Consider the following 27,324-nt stretch of genomic DNA (forward strand, 5'->3'; position numbering starts at 1 on the left):
TGAAGATCCTGCCAACTATACCAAAACAATAGGGGATGGAACATTTTTCCTTTCTCTTTCAATGTTCTTTTGGCTAGTATAAGAATTAAATTGAGGGGGTCTCCTGGGTGGCTCATGCGGTGGAACTTCCAACTTTGGCTCAGGTCATGATCTCACGGTTCGTGGGTTTGAGCCCCGCATCAGGCTCTGTGCTGACAGCTCAGAGCCTGGAGCCTGTTTCAGATTCTGTGTCTCCCTTTCTCTCTGCCTCTCCCCCATTCATGCTCTGTCTCTCTCTGTCTCAAAAATAAATAAACTATTTAAAAATGTAAAAAAGAATTAAATTGAGGGGCATTTGGGTGGCTCAGTTGGTTAAGTGTCTGACTCTTGATTTTGGTTCAGGTGATGATCTCAAGTTTTGTGGGTTTGAGCCTCGCATCGGGCTCTGTCCTAACAGCACAGAGCCTGCTTGGGATTTTCCCTCTCTCTCTCTGTCTCTGCTCCTCCCCTGCTCAAGTTTCCTCTGTCCCTCTGAAAATACATAAACTTAAAAAAAAAGAATTAAATTGACATGTGTCAGATTAACAAAAGAAAATCATATTTAGTTACATATGTATGTGGGCTCCATAACAATGAGACCCATGGGCAGTTAGGCAGTTGAGGCTTACATGTCCTCTAGAGTTAAGGAGAAGTTGGTAGGGGCTGAGACGTCAAGGAGAAGAAGACAGTTCACAGGAAAATGAAAAACAGTGAATAGTAAACAAATGTTTTCTGGATCATACAGAAGCTATGGGGCGTAGAGAGGAATTTTAACAGACTTTGCTAAGTTCCTCCCTTTCTACCATGCCATTCAAATTATACTGTAGTTGTCTGTGGTGATAGTTCCCTTCCTGGAGCAGGTCCTCTATCTAAATTCTTTTAGGCATTTAGGTGGAAAGTCAAAATTTCTTTGTGAGCCTTCTGATTCTTAAAAATAATCAGCCTAGAATACATCCACATGCCAAAGAGGAACATTGCAGGGTGACACATTTTGCTCCCAACAACTTGAACCTTTTAAGTAGAACATGATTACATTTTCCTTTCTATACAATTTTTTTGTTGTCTCTGGAGTTAATTATTTCAATTTTGATTGTTCTTTCTAGCTGTAATTGGGTCATTTCCAAATTCTGAAAGAACTACAAATCATCTCTATACTTTCAGAAACATCATGTATTCTTCTTAGTTTCATTTTTTTCTTGATGCCCTCACTTCTCCAGTTTGAATGGATTGCTTTCAAAGACTGTTGCACACCTTTTGTCCTGGACTCCTTCATCTGTTAATAAATAACAGATTTCTGTTTCTTTGATTTAATGTTGTCTTCTTGGTTGGTTTATTCCTTTTCATGAAGCACATTCTCCACGAACCTTGTGAAAAAGGATGCATAGGAAATTGTTTTTTAGAAATTATGCCCATTTCAAAATTCCTTTATTTAATCCTTCATTTACTATAATACTTCATTAACTTGCTGTGGGACTTTACTTTGGATATAATTTCCCCATAGAATTTTTAAGCATTGTGTCACAGTTGTTAGTATTACTTTAAAAAAATCTGATGCCGGGTGCCTGGGTGGCTCAGTTGATTGAGCGTCCGATTTCGGCTCGGGTCATGATCTCCCGGTTCGTGGGTTCGAGCCCCGCTTTGGCCTCTGTGCTGACAGCTAGCTCAGAGCCTGGAGCCCGCTTCAGATTCTGTGTCTCCCTCTCTCTCTGACCCTCCCCTGCTCATGCTGTCTCTCTGTCTCAGAAATAAATAAAACATTAAAAAAATTTTTTAAAAATCTGATGCCATACTGATTCTTGATCCTTTGGATAACATTTTTTTTCCTCTAGAATTTTAAAAAGACTTTATTGTCCTGAGGTTTTACAAAGATGTTCTTGGTGTGAGTCTTGTTGGCATTTGTTGGGCTAGATAGTTGTGGGTCATTTTAATCTAGAAAACTCAAAAAAGGATCTGGAAATAGTTGTTTTAGAAAACATTAATTTTTATTCCATCATAACCAGAAATATATTTCCCCCATATCTTTCATTAACTTGCCACACACTTATCTGCCTGGAGAAAAGCTGATTTTGCTTAAAATTTTTTGTTGTGTTAAAAAAATTTATTATATAATTTATTCATATTAAAAAAATTAAGGAGTGCCTGGTTGGCTCAGTCAAGTGGCCAACTCTTAGTTTCTGCTCAGGTCATGATCTCACAGTTTGTGAGTTCAAGCCCAGCATCAGGCTCTGCACTGATGGTGTAGATCCTGCTTGGGACTTTCTCTCCTCTCTCTCTCTCAAAATAAATAAATAAACTTAAGAAAAAAAAGTTGCTGCTTTCTTATATATATATATGAGAAAAGCTAATAATAAACAAATGACCTATGAATTGACCACACAACTTAAGAATGGGAATGTTACCATCACTGTGCTCTTGGAACTATATATGATTCTCCTACTGTCCAAAATTTTGTATTTCATTCATTTTACTTTTTAAAAGATAGTTAATTATTTATGTATGTGACACTAAGCAAAACTATTATTTAGTTGTACTTGTTTGGGGTTTTTTAAAATGGTATTATAGTTTAGAGAATCTAGCAATACTTGCTTTTTTATGCAAAAATAATGTGTCCAAGGTTGATCTATGAGTTGCAGATAGCTGTAGTTCACTTACACTATTTAATCTTTTTCCCAACTTAGGTTTATATTCTTTTTGTTGGTCAAGGATTAGGTCTTCTGTTACATTCCTTAGTTTCATTTTGCATTTTTCTTTTTTTATTTTCTGTCACATTCTGATTTCTGGGAAATTTCCTTAAAACTTATTTCCCAATCCTTCTATTAAGTATTTTTTCTATCTTATTTTCTAAGTATTTTTTTCTTTTCTACAAATACTTTTTTATTAAAAACATTTTTTAAGGTTTTATGTATTTTTGAGAGAGCCAGCGTGAGCAAAAGCAGCAGAGAGACAGAGAAGTAGGGGAAGAAATGATCCGAAATGGGCTCTGCACTGACAACAGCAAGCGGGGCTCAAACTCAAAAACCATAAAATCATGACCTGAGCCGATGTTGGATGCTCAGCCAACTGAGCCACCCAGGTGCCCCTGAATACTTTTGTTTTTTCATGACATCTTGTCTTTTATAGATTTTGCTTTTGTCTCTGAGGATATTTTCTTTTGCTTCCTATATTGTCTCTCTTTGGAGTTTTTTCTGGGTGTTTTAGTCTCTGTCTTCTTTGATAGAGGCTTTTCTTAAAAGTCTAGCCCTCCATGGCTTTTTCTTATTTGCAAAAGGCATTAAAATGCTCTGGAAAGCTCTCCTTTGTGAAGGCTTTGTAGGTTGATGGTTTTTACTATATAGTAACTGGGCAAAGACCCATTTTATTGCAAGTTCTTCTAATTGTCAGTGTCTGTAGGTCTTCCCTTCAGCCAGTTTTTCCAGAGGAATTGTTCAAAGTCTTTCTTTCAGGGATGGGTGGATGATGGTAGTGGCAATAATCCTGCTGGCATGTGTTCTGAAAGACAAGGAAGAGGACTGAAGTTCTCATTTATCAGTTGAATCCTTCTGGTCCCTTGTTTCAGTTTCACCAGAAAGTAAACCTCTGGGCTGATCACCTGTGTGTTGGAAGAATGATGTACTTATCTGACTGCTCGTTATAAATACTTTTAACAAATTCTGTTTTCAGCCCAACTCTATGCCCCATCTTTTTTTTTTCTTTTGAGAGCGAGAGGGGGAGGGGGCAGAGAGAGGGAGACACAGAATCCAAAGCAGGCTTCAGGCTCTGACCTGTCAGCACAGAGCCTGATGTGGGGCTCAAACCTATGAACCATGAGATCATTACCTGAACTGTTGGACGTTTAACCGACTGAGCCAGCCAGGCTTTTAAAGGAGCCCCTAATACTTTTGTTAAGTCCTGACCTTTCTGTAGTTTTAGAATAAATTGGCTTGCTTTCTTGTTGACTTTCCCCCACTAGCCACTATCCTTACCAAGGATATCCTTGCCAAGCACTTACCTAACTGGACAAATTCTGAAAGCTAAGTCATTTATTACCAGACCATCTGTTTTTTACCTTGCAAAGTTTTATTGACATCTCTTATCTACTGCTGCCTCCTCTCTAGTTCTCTCTGCCTTTGTGGGTATTTACCTTTTATTATTTAATTTTAATATAAGGCCAAGATTAGTATGTTCAGTCTTTCATGTTTAATCCATTAATTCTCCTATGGAGAAACTTTTATTAGAATAGAAATTTGAGGGACTTTGATATAGATATGCCCTCTAAAGTCTTCTTTGTCCTCAAATTACAAGTCACAAAAACATTTATTTTTTTTTTTGAAATTAACAAAAGCCAAGATACGGAAACAGCCTAAGTGCCATTCAGTGACTGAATGGATATAGAAAATGTGGTACGTGTATATATGTATTTCATATGTATGATATATGCAGTATTATTCAGCTATAAAAAATAATGACATCTTGGTATTTGTACCATAATGGATGGACCTTGAGGACATTATGCTAAGTGAAGTAAGTCAGAGAAAGACAAATACTGTATGATCTCACTTATATGTAGAATCTCAAAAAATAAACAAAAAAACACCCCAAGCTCGTGGATATAGATAATAAACAAGTTGATGGTTCCCTGAGGTATGGAATTGAGGGTGGGTGAAGGGGACCAAAATGTACAAATAAATCATGGGGATGTAATGTACAACATGGTTACTGTAGTTAAAAATACTGTTTTGCATATTTGATAGTTGCTAAGAGTAGGTCTTAAAAGCTCTCATCACAAGAAAAAAATTTTATGGTAACAGATCTTTAATTAGACTTACTGAGATGATCATTTTGTAATACATGCAAATATCAAATCATGGTATATACCTGAAACTAACATCTATAATTCCTTTTGTCTAATAATTCCACTTTTAGGAATTTATCCAATAGATACATATACACACATTTAAACTATTAAAGAGAAAAGAAAAATATAGAGAGCCACTATTGTGAAATAGAAAAGACAAAGACGAATCCATTTGTTTCTTCCTATTAGCCCCTGAAAGGACAGCATTTCTGTAGCAAATTCTCTTTACTAAATAGCTAAATATGAACTTTATTCTCTTTCATTGGCCTAGAGTGTTGTAGACAGAAAAATCTTGAAATTTGATTTTAAAAATTAAATCTAATTCTTACAAATCTTGATTTGGGTGAAGGAAATCTTGATGAAGTTAAATTAAACCCTGTATCTTATTAGGTCTTACACTTAAATATTACTTTGGACCATATGATACTGCCAATAGTTGAGAAATTTTGGCTTACAAAAATGATAATGTTGTGGGATTCAACATAACAGAGTTAAAGGACCTCAATAGGTTAGTTAACAGCCCCTTCTGTCAAATGTAGGAATTTGATCTTATAGCATTCTTGGAAACATCCCGGTAGGGGGAAAAGATGAAATAAAATGACAGCCTGATGTTCCATAAGAGGGAGTCTTGAGGTCCCCAGTTAGCGTAACTTATAGGTTCAAGAGCTACATCAGGGTTCCTTTGATGTTACACAAATTTCACACTACCAAGGCCAGAGGCTGTAAATTCCATGGAGTGCTGATTTGGTACACAGTGCCTATGAATTTGGACACTAACACATTCCCTGAAGCTACATATCTGTAGAGAATTTCAGCAAATATCAATATAGCTGGAATAGTATTGCTTAATTTTGTTTACTTGTATATAATTTGCATCTATATTTCCTTAGATAATAGTTAAACTTTAAAATTATAATATGACTTTTAGGGCACCTGGTGGTTCACTTGGTTAGGCATCCAACTTCGGCTGGGGTCATGAACTTGCAGTTCATGGGTCTGAGCCCCACATTGGGCTCCGTGCTGACAGCTCAGAGCTTGGAGTCTGCTTTGGATTCTGTGTCTCCCTCTCTTTCTGCCCTTTGCCTGCTCACACTCTTTCCTCTCTCTTAAAGGTAAATAAACATTAAAAAAGTTTTAAAAAATTGTAATATGATGTTTAGAGGTTTAAAACATTATAGAAGTAAAATCTACAACAACAATAGCAAAAAGGATGGAGGAGGGTTAATGAATCAGATTGTTGTTAGGGTCTTGTATTGTTTGGAATGTGGTTAAACTAGACTGTAGCAAGTCAAGAATGTATATAATTATTTTCTCAGTAACCACTAAAAGAATAACACACAGATGTAAAACGAACTAAAGGAAGAAATAAAATGGGATATCAAAAATAGTTGATTAATAGAAAAGAAGCAGGAAAAGAATAAAGAATATAGAAGATCATTCAAAATAAATAGCAAGATGGAACTGAAAAGACTAGAAAAGATAATACCATGCAAACACTAGCCCAAAAAAAGTGATTATGTTATGTTAATATCAGGTAAGTTAGATATTAAGGCAAGAAGTATTACTAAAAGAATGACATTTCATAATGCTAAAATGGTTCTCTCAATATAAACATATAACAAGGGGTGCTTGGCTGGCTCAGTTGGTAGAGCCTGTGACTCTTAATCTCAGGGTCATGAGTTTGAGTCCCACATTGAGTATAGAGATTGCTTAAATATAACTTAAAAAATAAAAAAGAAAAGGAAAGACGTAACAATCCTAAACAACCCTCTCTTGTTTCTTGGTTTGCTCACCATTCGTCTCTGTGGTCTTAGGTCTTTTCTTTTGACCAGTGTTCTCATTTTTCACTGCTAGAGAGGTTTCTTTAGTCTTTGAGGGAAGAGTTGTTCCTTTGTCTCTCCAACTGTGGTACTGTCATATTCAACGCGCTCTGGGCATTGTAAACAATTGGGGTACCACTTGAGAGAACCAAAACCTCAGAATTATTTCATTAATGTTGCAGTTATTTTTACTGTAATTGTTCTTTTAAAAACAATTATTGCCAAGTATGAGCAATAAAATTTAAACGAGGACTGAAGAAGTTGATTATTTTTTAAAGAATTATTTTTTAACATTGTGTGATTGTAAATAATAAGGTATTATAAAGAACAATCCAGAAAGGAGTCTGTTCATTTGTAAGAATTCTTGACAATAAGACCTTTTTTTTTTTTGGTACTGGGTATTTAAAGCTCTGCAGTGATGTGTTATTGTCTAAACTCTTCATTTCTATCTGAAAGAATGTCCTATTATTTAGAGAAGATCCCGTTTTTCTGGAAAAAGATATCTGTTGGTTGATCTCCATGCCTAAATGCAAGAAAAAGAAGGAGGAGTTTAAGGAAACAAAAGTGCAGAATCAAGGGACATATTTGAAAGTAGAAATACAATTAGTTTCACATTTAAAAAAATTGTGGTAAAAAACATAACTCTAAGTGTATAATTTAGTAGTATTAAGTATATTTGCCTTGTTTGCAAGCAGGTCTCCAGAACTTTTTAACCTTGCAAATCTGAAACCATATCCATGAAACAACTCTCCTTTTTCCTTCCTCTCCCCAGACACTGGTAACCACCATTTTACTTTCTGTTTTTATGACTTTGACTACTCTAGATGCTTCTATAAGTAGAATCATGCATTTGTTTTTTCTGACTGGCTTATTTCACTGAGCATAGTGTCCCCAAATTTCTTCTGTCTTGTAACATGTGACAGGATAGCCTTCCTTTTAAAGACTGAATAATATTCCTTTGATTTATAACCAATTTTTGTTTTTCTATTCACTTTTTGACAGATATTTGGTTTGCTTCTACATCTTAGCTGTTGTGAATTATGCTGTTATCAACACAGACGTGCAACTATTTCTTTGAGACCCAGCTTTCAGTTCGTTTGGGAATATACTCAGAGGTGGGATTGCTGAATAATAGGCTACTTATGTTTTTAATTTTTGAAGAACTGCCATACCATTTCCCACTATTATTCTATTAACGGTGCAGTTCTACTATTTTATAATCCCCTCAACAATACACAGAGGTCCAGTTTTTCCACATACTTAGTAACACAACATCCTAATGGGTAGGAGGTGATAGATACCTCACTGTGGTTTTGATTTGCATTTCTCTGATTAGTGATTTTGAGCATCTTTGCATATGCTTACAGACCATTTATATATTTGGAGAAATAATTATTGAGTCCTTTGCCCTTTTTTTAAATTTAAATTTTATTTAACAAAAAATATTTAAGTGTTTATTTATTTATTTTTTTTGAGAAAGAGAGAAAGAGTGAAAGCAGGGGGAGGACAGAGAGAAAGACATAGAATCTGAAGCAGGCTCCAGGCTCTGAGCTGTCAGCACAGAGCTGGACCCTGGGCTCGAACTCAACAACCTCAGTCATGACCTGAACCAAAGTCAGATTGCTTAACTGATTGTGCCACCCAGGCACCCCATCGAAGACTTGATTTAAATTCAAGTTAGTTAATATATAGTGTCATATTGGTTTAGGGAGTAGAATTTTGTAATTAATACTTACATACAACACCCAGTGTTCATCACAGTGCCCTCCTTAGTGCCCATCACCCGTTTTCCCTATCCCCATAACCACTCCAGCAACTGTCAGTTTGTTCTCTGTAGTTAAGAGTCTCTTTTGGTTTGTGTCCCTCTGTTTTTATCTTAAGTTTTTATTTTTCTTTCCCTTTCCCTATGTTCATCTGTTGTCTTAAATTGCATGTATGAGTGAAATCATATGGTATTTGTCTTTCTCTGACAGATTTGTTTAAATTAATACATTGTGGTTTCATCCACGTCATTGCAAATGGCAAGACTTCATTCTTTTTGATTGTGGAGTAATATACCATTGTGGATGTACATATGTGTATACACACACACACACACACATATCTTTATCCATTCATCAGTTGATAGACATTTGAGCTCTTTCCATAAGTTGGCTATTGTTAATAGTGCTACAGTAAACATTGGGGTGCATATGCCCCTTCAAATCAGCATTTTTGTATCCTTTGGATAAATAGTAGTGGAATTGATGGGTCGTAGGGTAGTTCTACTTTAACTTTCTGAGGAACATCCATACTGTTTTCTAGAGTGGCTACACTAGTTTGCATTCACACCAACAGTGTAAGAGGATTACTCTTTCTTTGCATCCTCCCCAGTATCTGTTGTTTCCCGAGTTGTTAATTTTAGCCTTTCTTTTAAAAAAAAATTTATTTTTTATTTTTTATTTTTATTTATTTATTTCTAGGAGAGAGAGAGAGACAGCGCGAGCAGGGGAGGGTCAGAGAGAGAGGGGGAGATACAGACTCTGAAATTGGCTCCAGGCTCTGAGCTGGCAGTCAGCACAGAGCCTGACGCGGGGCTCGAACCCACGAACTGCGAGATCATGACCTAAGCAGAAGTCGGACGCTTAACCGACTAAGCCACCCAGGCGCCCCAATTTTAGCCTTTCTGATAGGTGTGTCTTATTGTGGTTTTGATTTGTATTTCTCTCATGATGAGTGATGTTGAGCAGTTTTCCATGTGTCTGTTAGCCATTTATATGTCTTCTTTGGGGAAATATCTGTTCATGTCTTAAGCCCATTTCTTTTTTTTTTTTAATCTTTTTAATTTTTTATGTCTTTATTTTGAGAGACAGAGAGCGAGTGGGGGAGGAGCAGAGAGAGGGAGACCCAGAATTCGAGGCAGGCTCCAGGCTCTGAGCTGTCAACACAGAGCCCGACGTGGGGCTCGAACCCACAGGCTGTGAGACCATGACCTGAGCCGAAGTCGGACACCTAACCGACTGAGCCACCCAGGCGCCCCACTTCTGCCCATTTCTTAACTGGATTATTTTGGGGGAGGGTATTGAGTTTGGTAAGTTCTTTATAGATTTTAGATACTAGCCCTTTATCCAATATGTCATTTGCGAATATCTTCTCCCACTCTGTAGGTTGCCTTTTAGTGTTGATTCTTTCCCTTGCCATGCAGAAGCTTTTTCCCTTGATGAAGTTCCAGTAGTTCATTTTTGCTTTTGTTTTCCTTGCTTCTGGCAATGTGTCTGGTAAGAACTTGCTCTGGCCGAGGTCAAAGAGGTTGCTGTTTGTGTTCTCCTCTAGGATTTTGGTGTTTTCCTGTCTCACATTTAGGTCTTTCATCCATTTTGAGATTATTTTTGTGTATGGTGTAAGAAAGTGGTCCAGTTTCATTCTTCTGTGTGTTGCTGTCCCGTTTTCCCAACACCCTTTGTTGAAGAGACTGTCTTTTTTCCATTACATATTCTTTCCTGCTTTGTTGACTATTAGTTGACTGCATAGTTGTGGGTCCATTTCTGGGTTCTCTGTTCTCTTCCATTGATCTGTTTTTGTGCCACTACCATCCTGTCTTGATGATTACAGCTTTGTAATACAGTTTGAAGCCTGGAATTGTGATGCCTCCTACTTTGCTTTTCTTTTTCAACATTACTTTGACCTTTTCTGGTTCCATACAAATTTTAGAATTGTTTGTTCTAGCTCTGTGAAAAATGCTGGTGTTATTTTGACAGGGATTGCATGGAATGTGTAGATTGCTTTGGGTAGTATAGACATTTTAACAATATTTGTTCTTCTAATCCATGAGCATGGAATGCTTTTCCATTTCTTTGTGTCTTTTTCAATTTCTTTCATAAGCTTTCTATACTTTTCAGCGTACAGATTTCTTACCTCTTTGGTTAGTTTTATTCCTAGTTATTTTATGTTTTTTGGTGCCTTTGTAAATGGGATCAATCCTTTTGATTTCTCTGCTGCTGCTTTATTGTTGAAATGCAACTGATTTCTGTACATTGATTTTATATGCTGAAACTGCTGAATTCATGTATCAGTTGTAGCAGTTTTTTGGTAGAGTCTTTCAGTTTTCCACATAGAGTATCATGTCATCTGCAAAGAGTGAAAGTTTTACTTCTTCTTGGCGAATTATTTTATTGACCTTTTATTTATTTTTGTGCCTGATTGCTGAGGCTAGGACTTCCAGTACTATGTTGAACAACAGTGATAACAGTGGACATCCCTGTCGTGTTCCTGACCTTAGGGGAAAAGCTCTCTGTTTTCCCCATGAGGATGATATTAGCTGTGGGTCTTTTGTATAAGGCCTTTATGATGTTGAGATATGTTTTTTCTGTCCTTACTTTCTGGAGGGTTTTTATCAAGAAAGGATGCTGTATTTTGTCAGATGCTTTTTCTGCATCTGTTGAGAGGATCATCTGGTTTATTAATGTGGTGTATCATGTTGATTAATTTGTGGATATTGAACCACTTCTGCAGCCCAGGAATAAATCCACTCGATCATGGTGAATAATTCTTTTAATGTAGTGTTAGTTTCTATTTGTTAGTATCTTGCTAAGAATTTTTACATCCATGCTCACCAGGGATATTTTTCTGTAATTTTCCTTTTTTAGTGGGGTCTTTGGTTTGGGAATGAAGGTAGTGTTGGCTTCATAGAATGAATTTGAAAGTTTTCCTTCCATTTCTATTTTTTTGGAACAGTCTCAGAAGAAAAGGTATTAGTTCTTCTTTAAATGTTTCCTTTGTCCACTTTTTAATTGGTTGCTTTTTGTTGTTGAGTTGTAGGAGTTTTTTTACATAGTTAACTCCTTAATTAGATACATGATTTACAAACATTTTCTCCCATTCTGGAGGTTTAGTTTTTTGCTCTGTTGATTGTTTCTCTTAGATGAAGGTTTTTAAGTTAAATATTGTATGTGGTGTAAGATGAAGATCCACTTTCATTCTATTGCATGTGATTATCTAGTTTTCCCAACACCATTTGTTGAAGAGACTATCCTTTATTCCACTGAGTGGGTTTAGCACTTGTATTAAAAATTACTTGACCAGGGGCGCCTGGGTGGCTTGGTCGGTTGGGCGTCCGACTTTCGCTTGGGTCATGTACTCGCGGTTCGTGGGTTCGAGCCCCGCGTCGGGCTCTGTGCTGACTGCCAGCTCAGAGCCTGGAGCCTGTTTCAGTCTACGACTCCCTCTCTCTCTGACCCTCCCCTGCTCACGCTCGCTCGCTCTCTCTCTCTCTCCTAGAAATAAATAAAACATTTAAAAAAAAAAAAAAAAGAAAAAAAAATTACTTGACCATATATACAAAGGTTATTTCTATTTTTTCTATTCTTTCCTATTGATCTTTGTCTTTATTCCATTCCCACCATGTTCTGATTACTGTAGCTTTGTAAAGTGTTTTGAAATCAGGAAGTATGAGTTTTTCTGTTCTTTTTCAAAATTGTTTTGGCTATTTGGTGTCCTCTGAGATTCCATATGAATTTTAGGATGGAGTTTTCTATTTCTGCCAAAAAAATGTCATGGAGTTATTGATAGGGATTTTTTTGAGGCTGTAGACTGATTGCAGTAGTATGTACTCCCTGACAGTGTTAAGTCTTCCAATTCATAAATGTAGGATATGTTTCCTTGTGTCTTTTTAAGTTTTCTTCTGCAGTGTTCCAGTGTATACTCATTTCTTTTTTTTAGGTGTATTTCTAAATATTTTGATATTATTTCAAGTGGAATTATTTTCTTAATTTCCTCAGATTGTTCATTGTTAGTTATAGAAACATAACTGATTTCTTTGTGTGGCTTTTGTATCCTCCAACTTTGCTAATTTATTTATTAGTGTTAACATTTCTGTGTGTGAAAATCCTAACCTCTTTTTATTAGGGTTTTCATGTCATCTGTGAACAGAGATAATTTTACTTTTCCCTTTCCCAATTTGGGTGCCTATTCATTTTTATTCCTTTTCCTTACTGAATTTCTCTGGCTAGGACTTCCAGTAGTATGTTGAATAGAAGTGGCAAGAGCAAGCATCCTGGCTTTATTTCTGATCTTAATACAGTTTTCAGTCTTTCACCATTGGTTATGATGTCAGCTGTGGACTTCCCATTAATGGCTTTTTAACATGTTGAGATAGTTTCCTTTTAATCCTTGCATCAGTTAAGATGGTTGGTTATATGATTTTTTCCTTCTTTCTGTTACTGTGGCCTGTTACATTAATCACTTTTCATATGTTGATCTTGGCATTTCAGGATTAAATCTCACTTGGTTAGTGTATATACCTATTAATGTGCTGTTGAATTCACTTTACTAGTATTTTGCTGAGGAATTTTACATTGATATTCATTAGGAATATTGGTATGGGTATACAGTTTTTGTGTAGTGTCTTTGTCTGGCTTTGGGATAAGGGCAATTCTTTTTTAAATTTTTTAATGTTTGTTTTGTTTTTTGAGAGAGAGACAGAGCCCGAGCAAGAGAGGGGCAGAGAGAGAGGGAAACAGAGAATCCAAAGAAAGCACCAGGCTATGAGCTGTCAGCACAGAGCCCAGCGCAGAGCTGGAACTCATAAACCACTCATGAACCGTGAGTTCATGACATGAGCCAAGTTGTAAGTTTAACCTGCTGAGCCACCCAGGAGCCCATGGATAAGGGTAATTCTGAACTTAAAGAATGAACTTGAAAGTATTCCCTCTTTGTAAACCTTTTTGAGGAATTTCAGGAGGATACTTGGTAATTTTTCTTTAAGATTTGGTAGAATTATCCATTGATGCCATCTGGTTAGTCCTGGGCTTTTCTTTCTTGAGAGTTTTTAAATTAGTGGTTCATTCTCTTTTACTGCTACTGATCTCTTAAGATTTTCTATTTCTTAAAACAATTCAGTCTTGGTTATGTTGTGTATTTCTAGAAATTTATGCATATTCTTCTAAGTTAACCATTTTGTTGGCCTATCAGTTATTTGTGGTATTCTCTTAAAATATTTTTTATTTTGTGGCATCAGTTATACTGACCTTGCTTTCATTTCTGATTTTCATTGAGTTCTTTTGCTTGTGTGTGTACGCTCACGTGCTGTTGCTCTCTCTCATGTAGTTAATCTAGCTTAAAGCTTTGTTAACTTTGTTGATCCTGTCAAGAGAGCAACTCTTAGTTTCGCTGATTTTTTTTCTTCTATTCTCTATTTCTGCTCTAATGTTTTTGGTTTATCATTATGTCCTCCTTTGTCTCTTGCAACAGATTTTGATTTAAAGTCTATTTTGTCTGATATTCAAATAACCTTTTCTACTGTCTTTTGGTTGCCAATGACACTACCGTCATTTTCCAACCTTTCATTCTTAGCCTGTGTTTGTTCTTAGCTCCTGTGGTTTTAATTTATTCAGATCTTTTGATTGGGGAGCTTAATCCATTTGTATCTTTTAAAAAGATTTCATTTTTTAGTGGTTTCAGGTTCACAGCAAATTTTAGAGGAAGTTATAGAGAGTTCCCAGATGACCCCAGCTCCTACACATGCATAACCTCCATTATTAACACCCTCCCTCCCCCCACTGGAGTTATACATCTATTACAATTGTTGAACTTACACAGACATAATCACCTAAAGCCCATTTTTTGCATTAGGGTTCATTCTTGGTGTTATACATTCTGTAAGTTTGAGCAAATGTATAATGACATGTATCCACTATTAAAGTATCCGTATTTTCACTGCCCTAAAAATCCTGTGTTCTACCACTTTATCCTTTCCCTCACCCTCACCTCTAGGCCATCGCAACTACTAATTTTTTTTTTTTACTGTCTTCATTGTTTTGCCTTTTCCAGAATGTAATATAGTTAGAATTGTATGGTATGCAGGCTTTTCAGATTGTCCTCTTTTACTTAGTAATATGCATTTAAGATTTCTCCATGTGTTCATGGCTTGGTATTTCATTTCTTTTTATCACTGAATAATATTCTATTGTTTAGATATATAGCACAGTTTATCCATTTACCTAATGAAGGACATCTGGGTTGCTTCCAAGCTCTGGTAATTATGAATAAAGCTGCTGTATACATCTGCGTTAAGGTTTTGTGTAGATCCATTTACATTTAAAGTAATTATCTATAGGGAAGGACTTAAAATTATTGTTTTGTTAATTGTTTTTTGTATATCTTAGAGCTTTTGTTGTCTCTCCCTTTCTCTCTCACTGCTTTCCTTTGTGTTTTGTTTATTTTTTGTAAGTAGTCTCCCCCACCTCTTAATCCATGGAGGGTACATTTCAAGACCCCTGGTAGATGCCTGATACTGTGCATAATACTGAACCCTATATATACTATGTTTTTTCCTATACATAAATACACATGATAAAAACTAATTTGTAAATTAGGCACAATAAGAGATTAACAACAATAATAATAAAGTAGAACAATTATAATAATATATATAATAAAAGTTGTGTGAATATGGTGCCTTTCTTTCAAAAAGTCTTTATTGTTACTGTACTCTCACCCTTGCTAATGTGAGATAATATAATGCCTCATGCTAATGTGAGATAATAAAATGCCTCTCTGATGAGATGAAGTGAGGTGGAAAGGATTGAGACATAGCATTAAGCTACTGTTGATCTTCTGACCTCAGAGGGAGGATCATCTGCTTCTGTACTGCAGTTGACCACAGGTAACTGAAACCCCAGAAGGCAGAACTTACAAAGAGGGACTACTGTAGTGATAATGTTTCGATATCATTCTTATTTCCTTTAGTTTATAATCTGTACGTACTTTCTGTGTGGTGATCATTACAATTACATAATACTTCTTAAAGTGATAGCATTGCTTTTTAAACTATTAATTTAAATCATATACAGAAACTCTACAACACCACCCTCTACTTCATGTTATTAATGTCACAGATTACATATTTACATATTGTATACCCATTAACATAGACTTATGTACTTTTTATGTTTTTGTCATTAAAATTCTATGCACCAAAATTAGAATGTACGTGTTACTATATTCATGTATTTACCTTTACCAGAGACCATTATATTTTTATGCAGTTTTATGTTGCTGTCTACTGTCCTTCCATTTCAACTTGAAGGACTTCCTCTGGCATATCTTGTATAACAGATCTAATTGCAACAAACTAGCTTCAGTTCATCATTTTAATTCCCCAGCTTTAGTTTATTAGTTTAGTCTCTCAGCTATAGTTTATTTGGGAAAGTCTTTTTTTTTTTTTTTAAGTTTATTTATTTTGAGAGAGAGAGAAAGCACAAGTTGGGGGAGGGGCAGAGAGAGAGCCAAGCTGACTCTGCACTGTCATTGCAGACAGAAGAAATGGACAGAAGAAAAAGACACGGGGCCCAAACTCTCGAACCACAAGGTCATGACCTGAGCCAAATTCAAAAGTCAGTCACTTAACCGACTAAGCTACCCATGCACCCCTATTTGGGAAAGCCTTAACTTACCCTTCCTTTAAAAAACAAACACATTTTTGCTTGATACAATATACTTGGTTGAAATTTTTTTTCGTTAAGCACTTTGAATAATCGTTTCATTCCATCTGGCCTGTATAGTGTCTGCTGAGAAATCTTAGAATCTTATGGAAGCTTCCTTGTATGTGATGAATTTAATTGCTTTTGCTGCTTTTAAGATTCTCTTTGTCTTTGACTTTAGAAAATTTGATTAAAATGTGTCTCAGTGTAGTTTTCTTTGGAGTTATCCTAGTTGGAGCCTTTTAAGCTACTTTAATATGAAAGTCTATTTCTTTCTTCAGATTTAGGAAGTTATCAGCTACTTTTTCTTCAAATAAGCTCTCTGTTCCTTTCTTTTCTCTCCTATCTGTGACATTCCCATAATACAAAGCTTGGTCAGCTTGATAGTTTCCCTGTCATAAGTTCCTTAGGTTCTGTTCATTTTTCTTCATTCTTATTGCTCTTCTGACTTTGATTTCAGATGACCTGCCTTCAAGTTCACCAATTTTTCTGCCTGTTCAGTGCTGATGTTGAGCCCTTCTAGTGAAACTTCCCATTTAGTTGCTTGTACTTTACAGCTCCAGAATTTTTCTTTTTATAGTTTCTGTCTCTGCTGATATTCTCATTTTCCTGTTTTCTTTTAGTTGTTTCTGTTCTCTTGTAGTTCATTGAGCATTTTTATGACTTATTTAAAATTTTTGGTCTGGTACCTTACAGATAATGTGTTCTTTAAGTAGGTCTTTAAGGTCTGTTTCTGGAGTTTTATTTTGTTCTTTTAATTACGACAAGTTCCCCTGTTTCTTTGTGTGTGTGTGTGTGTGTGTGTATTTTGTGCTGAGATTTGGACATTTGAAAAACAACCATCTATCCCAGTCTTTGTGTACTGGGTTTCTGCATAGGAATATCTTCACTAATTAGCCTGATTGGAGGTTCTAGGACTTCCCAAACCTTTTGTGATCTTAACCCATCCTGGCATTTACCTGCAGAAATGTAAATCTAAGATGCTGCTTACCTGTTATTTGTAGCATCATCCAACTATGGTTCCAATCATTGCAGTGCTTTGAGTCAGGCAAGACAGAACCGGGTCCTTCAGGCAGCCCTCAGGCAAACCAGAATGTAGGACATTTAGTCTGTTTTGTTTGTGTTCCTGAAGGAAAAACCTTGGCAATGGGGGGTTTCTTTGTGGGTCTTCCACACTGTGCTGTGCAGGGGAAGTAGGATGAATGGGTGCACCAAACACTACAGGTTCTCCTACACATTACACTGTTATCATGTCTTGTTTATCATGTTACCGTGTATGGGTGCCATAGCTTTCACCCATTTTCTTGAGTTTTCATAACAGTATTTTATTCCATGTATTGTTAACTCAGTGCCTTTATGGGAGAAGGAAGGCCTATATCTACCTAGTCTGCCAATCTGTTGGTATCTTTCTCCCTCGTATCACTTTTTGAAATATAAATTCTGCCATATAATAGTTCTCTTCATAAGACATGAAATTAAAAGGGAGTTGCAGTATTTTGGACATGAGTAAGGCATTTGTTTTTCTCCTTTGTGAGGTCTACAAATGGAGAAAATGAGGGCTAAAGCAGTAATATTTCATTTTAACATTAAAGTTTGTATGTGATCTTTTATATTGAAATAAAGAAATAAGGTAATGGAACAGTTATATATCTATCCTACCAGATAAGATTATGGTTTCTTTTAAGGTTTTTAGGGCACTCCACAAGTATTTATTGTTTACTCTAAGATACTATAGAGTTGGCATACAGAATGTATAAGATGTAATCCTATGCTTAATGCTTAAAAAACAAAATTACAGTATAGGACGTAAGTAGCAAATACAAAGGTGTAAGAACTATTGCTGTGAGTTCTGCAGATGCAGAAGCGTAAATGATGGTGAACTAAAGTAGACAGGGTTGGCTTCTGTAGAGTTTGGGCTGGACCTTAAATGGGTAGGATCATATCTTAGTATCTGTCTTGGAGAAAAAATACCACATGTTCAGAAGTAGGCATGTATAGGAAGTATTGTTTATACTAGTAAAAATGAAAAATATTCTAAATGGTCATCAGTAAAAAGAGAATAATAAACTAAACTGTTTTGTCCCTACTATGAAATATTATATAGCAATATATGGATCCATATATTCCAACAAAATTTTCTGAGTAAATTGTTGAACTTTTAAAAGCTGATATTTTAGTTTGTTTAGGCTACTTTGAAAAAAATACCAGACTAGGTAGTTTATAAACAGTAGAATTTTATTTCTCACAGTTCTGGAGGCTGGAAGTCTGAGATCAGGGTGCCAGCACAACATGAGGACCCTCTCCCAGGTTGTAGACTCTTCGTCGTGTCCTCACATGTTGGCAGGGGCTAAGGAGCTCTATGGGATCTCTTTTACAAGAGCATTAATCCCACCCAGTGAGTGTTGTACCTCCCAGAGGCCTCACCTCTTAATATCACATTGGGCTTTAAGATTTCAACATATAAATTTTGAGAGGACACAAGCATTCAGACTATAGCAAAGGTAGTTTTAAATAATACGTATACTGTGATATTAGTTAAGAAATCACGCTAACCTGAAGATAATACTGCATACTTTTTTTTTTAAATTTTTTAAAAATGTTTTATTTATTTCTAGGAGAGAGAGAGAGATAGCGTGAGCAAGGGAGGGTCAGAGAGAGAGGGAGTCACAGACTGAAACAGGCTCCAGGCTCCGAGCTGGCAGTCAGCACAGAGCCCGATGCGGGGCTCAAACCCACCAACCGTGAGATCATGACCTAAGCGAAAGTCGGACGCTTAACCAACTAAGCCACCCAGGTGCCCCCCTGCATACTTTTTAAAAAATGTTTTTTATTTATTTTGAGAGAGAGAGTGAGTGTGCGTGCATGAGCACAAGGCTGGGGAGAGGGTAGAGAGAGGAGGGGAGAGAGACTCTCAAGCAGGCTCTGCACTGTCAGCATAAGCCCAATGCAGGGCTCAGTCTCATGAACCATGAGATCATGACCAGATGCTTAACTGACTGGGCGACCTAGGCACCCCAACACAGCATACTTTTTTTTAATGGGTAAATAGTATATAACTTCATTGTAAAGGAAGGATAAATGGATAACAGTGGTTACAACAATTACGCATTCATAAATTACTTATGTAGTTAAAGATCAAGAAAAAACCCAGATGAAAATCCATCAAAACACTAGTAGTAGTTACTTCTGTATGGTGATATTTTGAACAAAGTTTTCGTGTTTTTTATATTTTACTGTATTTTCTGAATTTTCACAGGAAATATTTTATTGGAAAATACTAAATTATAAAGTTTTTCATGGGGTGCCTGGGTGGCTCAGTCAGTTAAGCGTCCAACTTTGGCTCAGGTCATGATCTCACGGTTCTGGGTTCGAGCCCCACATCGGGCTCTGTGCTGACAGCTCAGAGCCTGGAGCCTCCTTCAGATTCTGTATCTTCCTCTCTCTGACCCTCCCCTGCTTATGCTGTGTGTGTGTGTGTCTCTCTCTCTCAGAAATAAATAAAACATTAAAAAAAAGTTTTTCATAAATGGGAGATAAATAATTGACAAAAAATGGTTAATAAAATTAATTCTTACAAGAGTGGAATAGAAGAGTAAGTAGAATTAATTAGGTGAAAAGATCAGGGGTTTTGTGGGTATGGGAGATTATGGCTGAGGGAGAGCAAGGGAAAACCACAATGTCTTGGAAACTTTTGAAGTTGTATAGAGCCATTGAACACTGCCTTATATTTTAAAGCCATTTATTCAATAAATATCTAAGGACCTAATAGGTTCCAGAAGACTCCTTTCTGCCCCTGAGAAACTTATGTTTTGATAGGGCAGATGCAGATGAACAAATTATAATATAGCAGTCCCCCTTATCCGTGGCTTTGCTTTTTACTGCAGCCCAGAAGCAGATGATCCTTCTGCTCTATGGTCAGAAGGTCAGTAGTAGCTTAATGATATGCTACAATGCCTACATCATTGACTTCACTTCATCTCATCATGTACACATTTTATCATCTCACATCATCACAAAAAGAAGGTGAGTACAGTTAAGATATTTTGAAAGAGTGCACATTCACATAACTTTTATTACAGTATAGTTATAATCTATTTTATTGCTGGGTTTGTTTTTTTTTTTTTTTCATTTATTTTTGTGACAGAGAGAGAAAAAGCACAACTCGGGGAGGGGCAGAGAGAGAGGGAGAGAGAATCCTAAGCAGGCTCCATACTACCAGCACAGAGCCCATGCAGGGCTCAATCTCACAAACCTTAAGATCATGACCTGACTCAAAATCACGAGTCAGATGCTGAACTGACTGAGCCACCCAGATGCCCCTATTGCTGTTAATTTCTAACTCTGCCTAATTTATACATTAAATTTTATCATAAGTATGTACTTTAGGAAAACACATAGCATGTATAGGATTCAGTAGTATCCATGGTTTTAGGCATCCACTGGGGGGTCTTGGAAGTATCTTCCACAGATAAGGGAGGACTACTGTACATGTAGTAAGGAATCAGTTGGTGAGGTGGATAAAAGGTTGGTGAGGGTTGATAGAGAAGGCTTTCCTAGAGGAGTAGACCTCTAAGCTGAGATTTGGAGTTACCAAGTTGAAAGTAGTGTGAGATGTCTGGAGACAAGGTGTTGGAACACCTTGTAAACTGTTTGGAGGAGTTGTTTTTGTAGTGTTTAATTATTCTGTACATATAATCTTACTGAGGGCTCTATGCAATGTAGTAAATAATAGTCTTGTTAGTTGTTTGGCACTTGCTAAGCGCATAATAAACTCTTTTCCTCTCTCTTTCTCTCCTACCTTCTCTCCCTTCCCCTTGTATATATTTACTGCAGGTGATGCATGGCACGACTTTTTTTTGGAGGAAATAAATGCAAACCCTAAAATATTGCTGATAGAAAAGGAGGCAGCCTTAATTTAGCATTTTTGAAAGAGCCATGCCCAGTTCATCAAAATAAAAATACTTTTTGATGTGGTTGGCTGCTCTTTAAATCAATCATCAAAATGAGTTAGTTAATGGAATTGAATACAAGAGGTATTCAAATTTTTTGATCTTCAACATCTTTTAACTTCTTACTACTTGGTAAATTATACCACTTTCAGAGTTCTTTATAATGGCAGTGGCTTGGGGCTTTTATAAATAACTACACAAGTTACTTAATCTGTTCTGTGTAGATGAAATGTGGGATTGCCAAATGAAATTTATTTTTGCAAGATAGAAACCTTGTATCATTTAATGGGGTTGAATTGCCACAGTGAGTCCAAAACTGGCAGCATGATTTACTGAATTTTTTGGAAATAGATTTCCTTCCTCCTTGCTTTAAATGCAGACAGTAACTAAGAGTCATAACTTACATAAAGAGTGAACCTATCACATTATTATTTGTTAATGATGGGCTATTCCCATTTGGGTAATTTGTAGAAAAAAATGGTAAACCAACATGAAATTTAGAAAGGAGGAATGACTTAATTTTGTTACAGTCTACAGTCCCATTCCTCAAACAAAAAAATGTTCTGAATGCTCCAGGGTAAAACATGTTGTCTTGTTAATGTGAAAAACTAAGTTTTACTGACCACTTGAATCACACCTCTGTGTTAACTTGTGGGGTTTTTTTTTTTTTTTTGCTGCATGGAATGCCCTTCTCCTTTTTTGTCCATTGGAAAATTCCTCTCCAACCTTTTTTTTTTTTATTTATTTTTTATTTTTTAAAAAAAAAATTTTTTTTTAAAAATTTATTTCTAGGAGAGAGAGAGAGAGAGACAGCATGAGCAGGGGAGGGTCAGAGAGAGAGGGAGTCACAGACTGAAACAGGCTCCAGGCTCTGAGCTGGCAGTCAGCACAGAGTCCGATGCGGGGCTCGAACCCACAAACCGCGAGATCATGACCTAAGCGAAAGTCGGACGCTTAACCGACTAAGCCACCCAGGAGCCCCAATTCCTCTCCAACCTTAAAGACTCCAGATTTAAGACCTTTTTTTGTCCCATAAAGGTTCATCATTCCTTCCTTGTGTCATTACTATTCTTGCTATTATAGCACTTGCCACATTTATGACAATTGATTTTCTGTTTCCTTACTAGGACCTCCATAAAAGTAAAGGGTGTCATAACTGGTTTAGTGCATGAGTAAAGGGGGCTTTATGAAATGATAGGGTGTTGCATAATGAAATTTTGCCTCTTAAATTTAGGCTTATTTTTATTGACTAGTAGCTGGCACTGTTATTTCTGCTGGGTTATCACAGGACGCTGGTTAAAACTTACAATAATATTTGCCCAGTATAACTTATTTAATATAACACTATTATAAGAATGACACTAAGGATATAGGGAAAGGAACTGTAAGCATATTACTTAAGTTGTGCCAGGCTTTAGGGAAACTCATTCAACTTAAAGTGTAAAGGTTCACATTTTTAAAATAGAATAATTATTCAGTTTCTAAAAAAAGTTTACTGCATGGATATCTTAAGTAGTGTTCATTTTTAATGTGTTTTAGTTTATTAAAAATAGGAAGCATGATGTGATGGAAAAAAGCAATGTAGTAAAATTTGTATTTGGGTTTTGAGTTCTGACTCTTAATACCAACTCTGTGATTTAGAGTCAAATTTGAAAACTTCTTTGAACTTTAGTTTACTTCTCTGCAGAAGTGTAGTTTGTATTATATGGTATTCAGTAGTATACAACTTTAATATCAACTTATTCTAAAAATGAGTTTAGAAAGAATTTTAAGAATGAAGTTGCTGCAAAGGGAGGGACAAGTGTTTTGAATACAGAAACCAGCTAAATTGGGATGATTACTTAAGTTTTATTAGTATTCATCCAAGTATTTGTATGTTTTTGGTTGTTGATTGTTTTGGAATATTTCTTTTTTGGTAATAAAGCAAATCAGAAAACAGTGTAGTCCTAGTTTGGTAAAACAAGCATACATAAATAGGTTTATAGATTTACAGCAGGTAAAAGTGTAATAGTAAGATAATTGTGGGGTTATATATGATACATGAAACAAGGAGAATAAAATCTTTTTCTTGGTTTTTCTATGAAGATCATAAAAATTAAAATAAAATACCATTTCATAAAGACTGTTTGTGGCTTTTGAAGTAGACTTGTGTTTGACAAACACATAAGGAAAATGTAATGGGAGCTGGGGCCAACATGTAAAGGCAGACTTTTTTCTGTTTCCAAAATCTTAGAACTACTTACTTATAGGAAAAGTAGAAGACAGGATTGCTTAGTGATTGATGTTCATCTCATTTTTAGTTATGATGGAAACAAGAGTTCTTAAAATGGGATGTGTGGACAAGCTTTAGGGGAATCCATGCCATGGATCCTTTGGAATTGTGTCAAAAACACTGTGTCTGTTCATTCATGAATTTCATGTATGTCATTCCAGTGACTGAGTACGTAGCTTTTAACAGATCCACAAAAAGTGTGTGATCCAAAAAAGATGAAGAACCCCATGGACAGTTCTGTCTGTCTCCACATAGAGTATAGGAGATGTGGATTTTCAATCACAGCTTACTTGACTTGACTTGAAAATTACATTGTTTATTCAGGTCTTGGAGTAATGAAAGAATTATTGCAGAGCTGTTGATTTTTCTCTAGGTCATACATTTTATTTTTTATCTTTTCATAACGTTTGATGTTGGTCCACTATTTTCATCTAAAGTGCTGCCAGACACCTCAAAATAGATCATATTCAGAGATTTCCCCCTTAACAGCTATGTTTATTGAAGATCTTTTCAGTGTTTTGTTGTCTTATCAAGGACTGGATTGCAATCATACACTCAAATGATTTTTAACAGGTCTTGTTGCATTTGAACAATTAGAGGTTTATCTTTATTTTAATAGGCAAAAAATAAGTTCCTCTCAGAATGAAGACACCATTCTTTTAGTCTATAAGCCTTTTTATGTGTATCTGGGAACTTTGAGGATTTATATCCTGTTCAATTCATGATTGATATTTTTTGTGTACCTGGATGTGTAGACTTTTGACAGTTTTCTCTAATTACTTTTCCTCTTTCTTTTGGAGATGCAGGTTAAAAAGAATCTTCCAATTCTTTGCATTCTAGCAATTATCTGTGATTCTAGTTGACTTTACTAGAAATACCTCATGTTTATGTTTGAGACAGTATGTCTTTCTGTAAGGAACTTCATTATTTCCATACCAGTATCTTATTAGGTCTTCCTTTGTTCCCAGGAGTGTTTTGAGTACTTGGTTTCAGTCTGTATAGGAAAAAATGGAGGTACTGGCACTCTCACCATTTGAAAAAAGAACAAAACAAAAAAACCCACACAAAACTCAGGTTTTCTATCGGCCTACTTTCCACTTGTATTTAAATTTCAGTCAGCTTAAATATTAGGTTAAATTGCATACTCTGAACCTTACATACGAAGGAGTCTTCGCTTTTGGTCACAAAATTTTCCTAGCTTTGGATTTTCAGAAAAAGTTTAAATATGTTCATCCCTTTTCCATTTAAGGTTTTTGGAATATAGTTTTTATACATACCTTTTGGTTAGAGTGACTTTTTTGGAGTTGTGGCATCCTGTTACTTGTTTGAATCTGGTACATCTTTTCTCTCTTCCTAAGATATTGTGAAATATACGTGTGATATTTGAGGTGAAGTTTTAAAAATTGTACATTATATTTGGTGATAATTGGAAACTGGTAGTCTGTGACAAGGGCATAGTTGAGACTAACCATTGTATTAAGATCGGTCTTTTCAAATTCATTTTTTACTTTTCTTGCCCAAAGGAAAAAAATTAGTAACGCTGTATGGTTTCCTCATGATAATACTGAGGTTTTAGAGAGAATATTCCTGCTTTACTTATCTGAAGAGTTGGAATATTAATACATATTGCACTGGGTTGTTTGAGAAATCAGTGGGATAATAGATGTGAAATGCCTAACACAGGGCTTGCACAAAGTAGGTTCATTACAACAAAAGCTATATGTAGCATAAAATGTAATCACATTTACAGAGAATTGAGAGTCATTGGAGCAGGGAACATTAGTATATGCCAGGAAGTTCTGTTCTGGTCTGTTTTTAAAATAATTTAAGAGTAATAATTCAGAGAGGAGCAGAAATTTTCACTAAAATGAATCTTTATCCTTACATTGGTTATCTGGAAGCAGAATCAAATAAATAGGGAGAGACTGGCAAACCATAGCAAAATATTTTTTATCTTTGCATCTGCCCTCAGGATTGCCATTTTCATACTTCTACCTACATTAGTTCACTCTGAGCTGTTCCTTTTGCTATGTGTGTAGATTTCTGAAAATTACATTGTTCTAATGAGAGAATGCAATTACCTCAGGAGGCACCCTTAGTTTGTTTAACTTGGTAAGGAAGTTGAAGTCACTCTAATGAAGTTGAAGTCACCCACGAAGTATGCCTTTCTGCACCTGACATTCCTTCCCGAGGCGGGACTCCTCCCTGTGAATAAGAGGAAAGGCTCGGCCAATTACTTTAGACAAAGCCTTGCAGCTGCTGAGCCGGCTGGGAGGAGTCTCCGGAGCTGGTACAGTCCGGGGCTTTTTGCCACCTCCTTGTATTCCCACCGCTTCACCCAGCAGAGCACCTGAGGTGGAGGTTGAGAAGGGGGTGTCGCTCTTTGCAGGGGACCTCCTCCACTGGGAGGGAGGGAGGGCGGGAGGGATTGTTGCAGTTGCCAGGTTTCTGCTGGAGGCAGATGCTTCCTGACCTCGGAGCTCTGCTCCTCCCCGCCACACGGACCCGAACATCGGGTCGGCACACACCCCCTCCGCGCCCCCGCCGGAGTCTCAGGTGGCACCACGGCGGCATCCTGGGCCACAGATCTGGTGGAGAGCGAAGGGGTGGTCCTTCTGTCTGGACCCCTCGCGGCTGACTCACAGGAAGTGCTCGCGAGCTTGGCACTGGGCGAAGCCGCTCCAGGATTCCGCCCCTCCCCGCCGCCGGCCCGCCCGCCTCTCCGATGTAGGCTTTGCGGTATCTCCCGATGGAACAATGAAGTGGTTCCAAGTTTGCTAAGACTGCCAGGGAAAATCTTGGGACTTCTGTGACAGTCTTCAGAATGGTTTGCCACCGACCTTTCCATGGAGCTGTTATTTAAAAAAGCCCTTCCCTTCGTGGATTGCTTTGTCTGAAGATTACTCAGGGTGACCATGGTTCAACGCTTTAGCATCAGGAGGCAGCTATCCAAGGTGGGTAGCTTGGGTAGCTTTGTGTGTTTGTCTAGGGGGAACTCTCCCTAGATTCGGCGCGATTTCCTTTTTCTCTAGAAGTGTTCTGTCAAGCCTGCCTTCCTCCAGAGCTGAGGAGGGGCAGGGGAGGAAGCGCTGCCTTTTGTTCTTTCCTCTGACAGACACAAAGGTTTCAGACTGACTGCGCTGGCAACTCCAGATTTGGTTCTCCTAGAACCAAAGTGGGCCTCCCTGAATGTGGAGGAAGTTATAGTTTGCTTCTGAGATACAATTTCCAAGAGGGGGTGCGTGAAAGAGAATAGTGGGTAAAAAGTGCATTTTTAATCAGCAATTAATCTAGCAGCTTGTTGACCAAGATGAAAAACCCGTATTGGTCTGTGGAATCCGTGCTTTTGTACAAAATTTAGTATAAAACCAGGGACACAGCTTCCATACAATAGTTCAGTAAGCCAAGGCCTGTGTGAAAATATTAAAATGAGCAGTTAGGAAACTCACATCCTTAATGAAGGAGTATGTGCAAAGCAGTAACCAGTAGGCTCACAAATCAAATCTTTACAGAGTTCTGCTTAAAAAGCAGGTTTCATTTGTGCAGTTTTGAGGGGAAAGTCCTATTAACCTAAGGAAATCAAACTTAAAAAAAAAAAAAAAAGACAAAGCTCTCTTGGAAGAGGGACTGCCGATTTTCTGAATCAGCCCTAGCTGCGGCCAGCCCTGTCTTGACCCAGTCATCGAGTTCTCTACGTAGCTAATGCAGAAACTCGTTTGGAAAGAGGTGGGCTGAGAGTTGAGCTTTATTTCAAAAATCATTCTGTTCTTAAGTCTGTTTTGAAAATGTAGCAGTTAGTGGTTGAATTATGTCACAGTTCATTCCCTACAGACAGAAGCTTAAACAAATAGTAAATCAGTAGTCATTCTTCACTTTCTCGGTTGTTTGTCAGAATTGTTAAATACTGAAATGTGTTATTATCTTAAGGGAAAACCTTTTAGTTCCTCAAAGGTGACCTCAGTGTAGAATGTGT

The 27,324-nt window shown here is 36.9% G+C and overlaps 1 protein-coding gene across 4 annotated transcripts in view; it reads left to right on the plus strand.

Annotated features, from left to right (window-relative positions):
* The window catches only part of TMCC1 (transmembrane and coiled-coil domain family 1), a 244,387-nt gene that overhangs the window by 98,816 nt on the left and 118,247 nt on the right, over positions 1-27,324 (plus strand). The window contains exon 1 of one of the 4 annotated variants that reach the window (XM_039231306.1): positions 26,154-26,305. The exons of the other annotated variants lie outside the window; for them this stretch is intronic. Within the exon in view, the coding sequence (XP_039087237.1) occupies positions 26,267-26,305 (39 nt within the window). The 5' untranslated portion in view covers positions 26,154-26,266. Of the gene's footprint in view, positions 1-26,153; positions 26,306-27,324 lie in introns of those variants that run through there. 4 annotated transcript variants of the gene reach the window in all.

Source organism: Hyaena hyaena, unplaced genomic scaffold, assembly GCF_003009895.1.
Source record: "Hyaena hyaena isolate Hyena2069 unplaced genomic scaffold, ASM300989v1 scaffold_56, whole genome shotgun sequence".
Taxonomy (NCBI): Eukaryota; Metazoa; Chordata; class Mammalia; order Carnivora; family Hyaenidae; genus Hyaena; species Hyaena hyaena.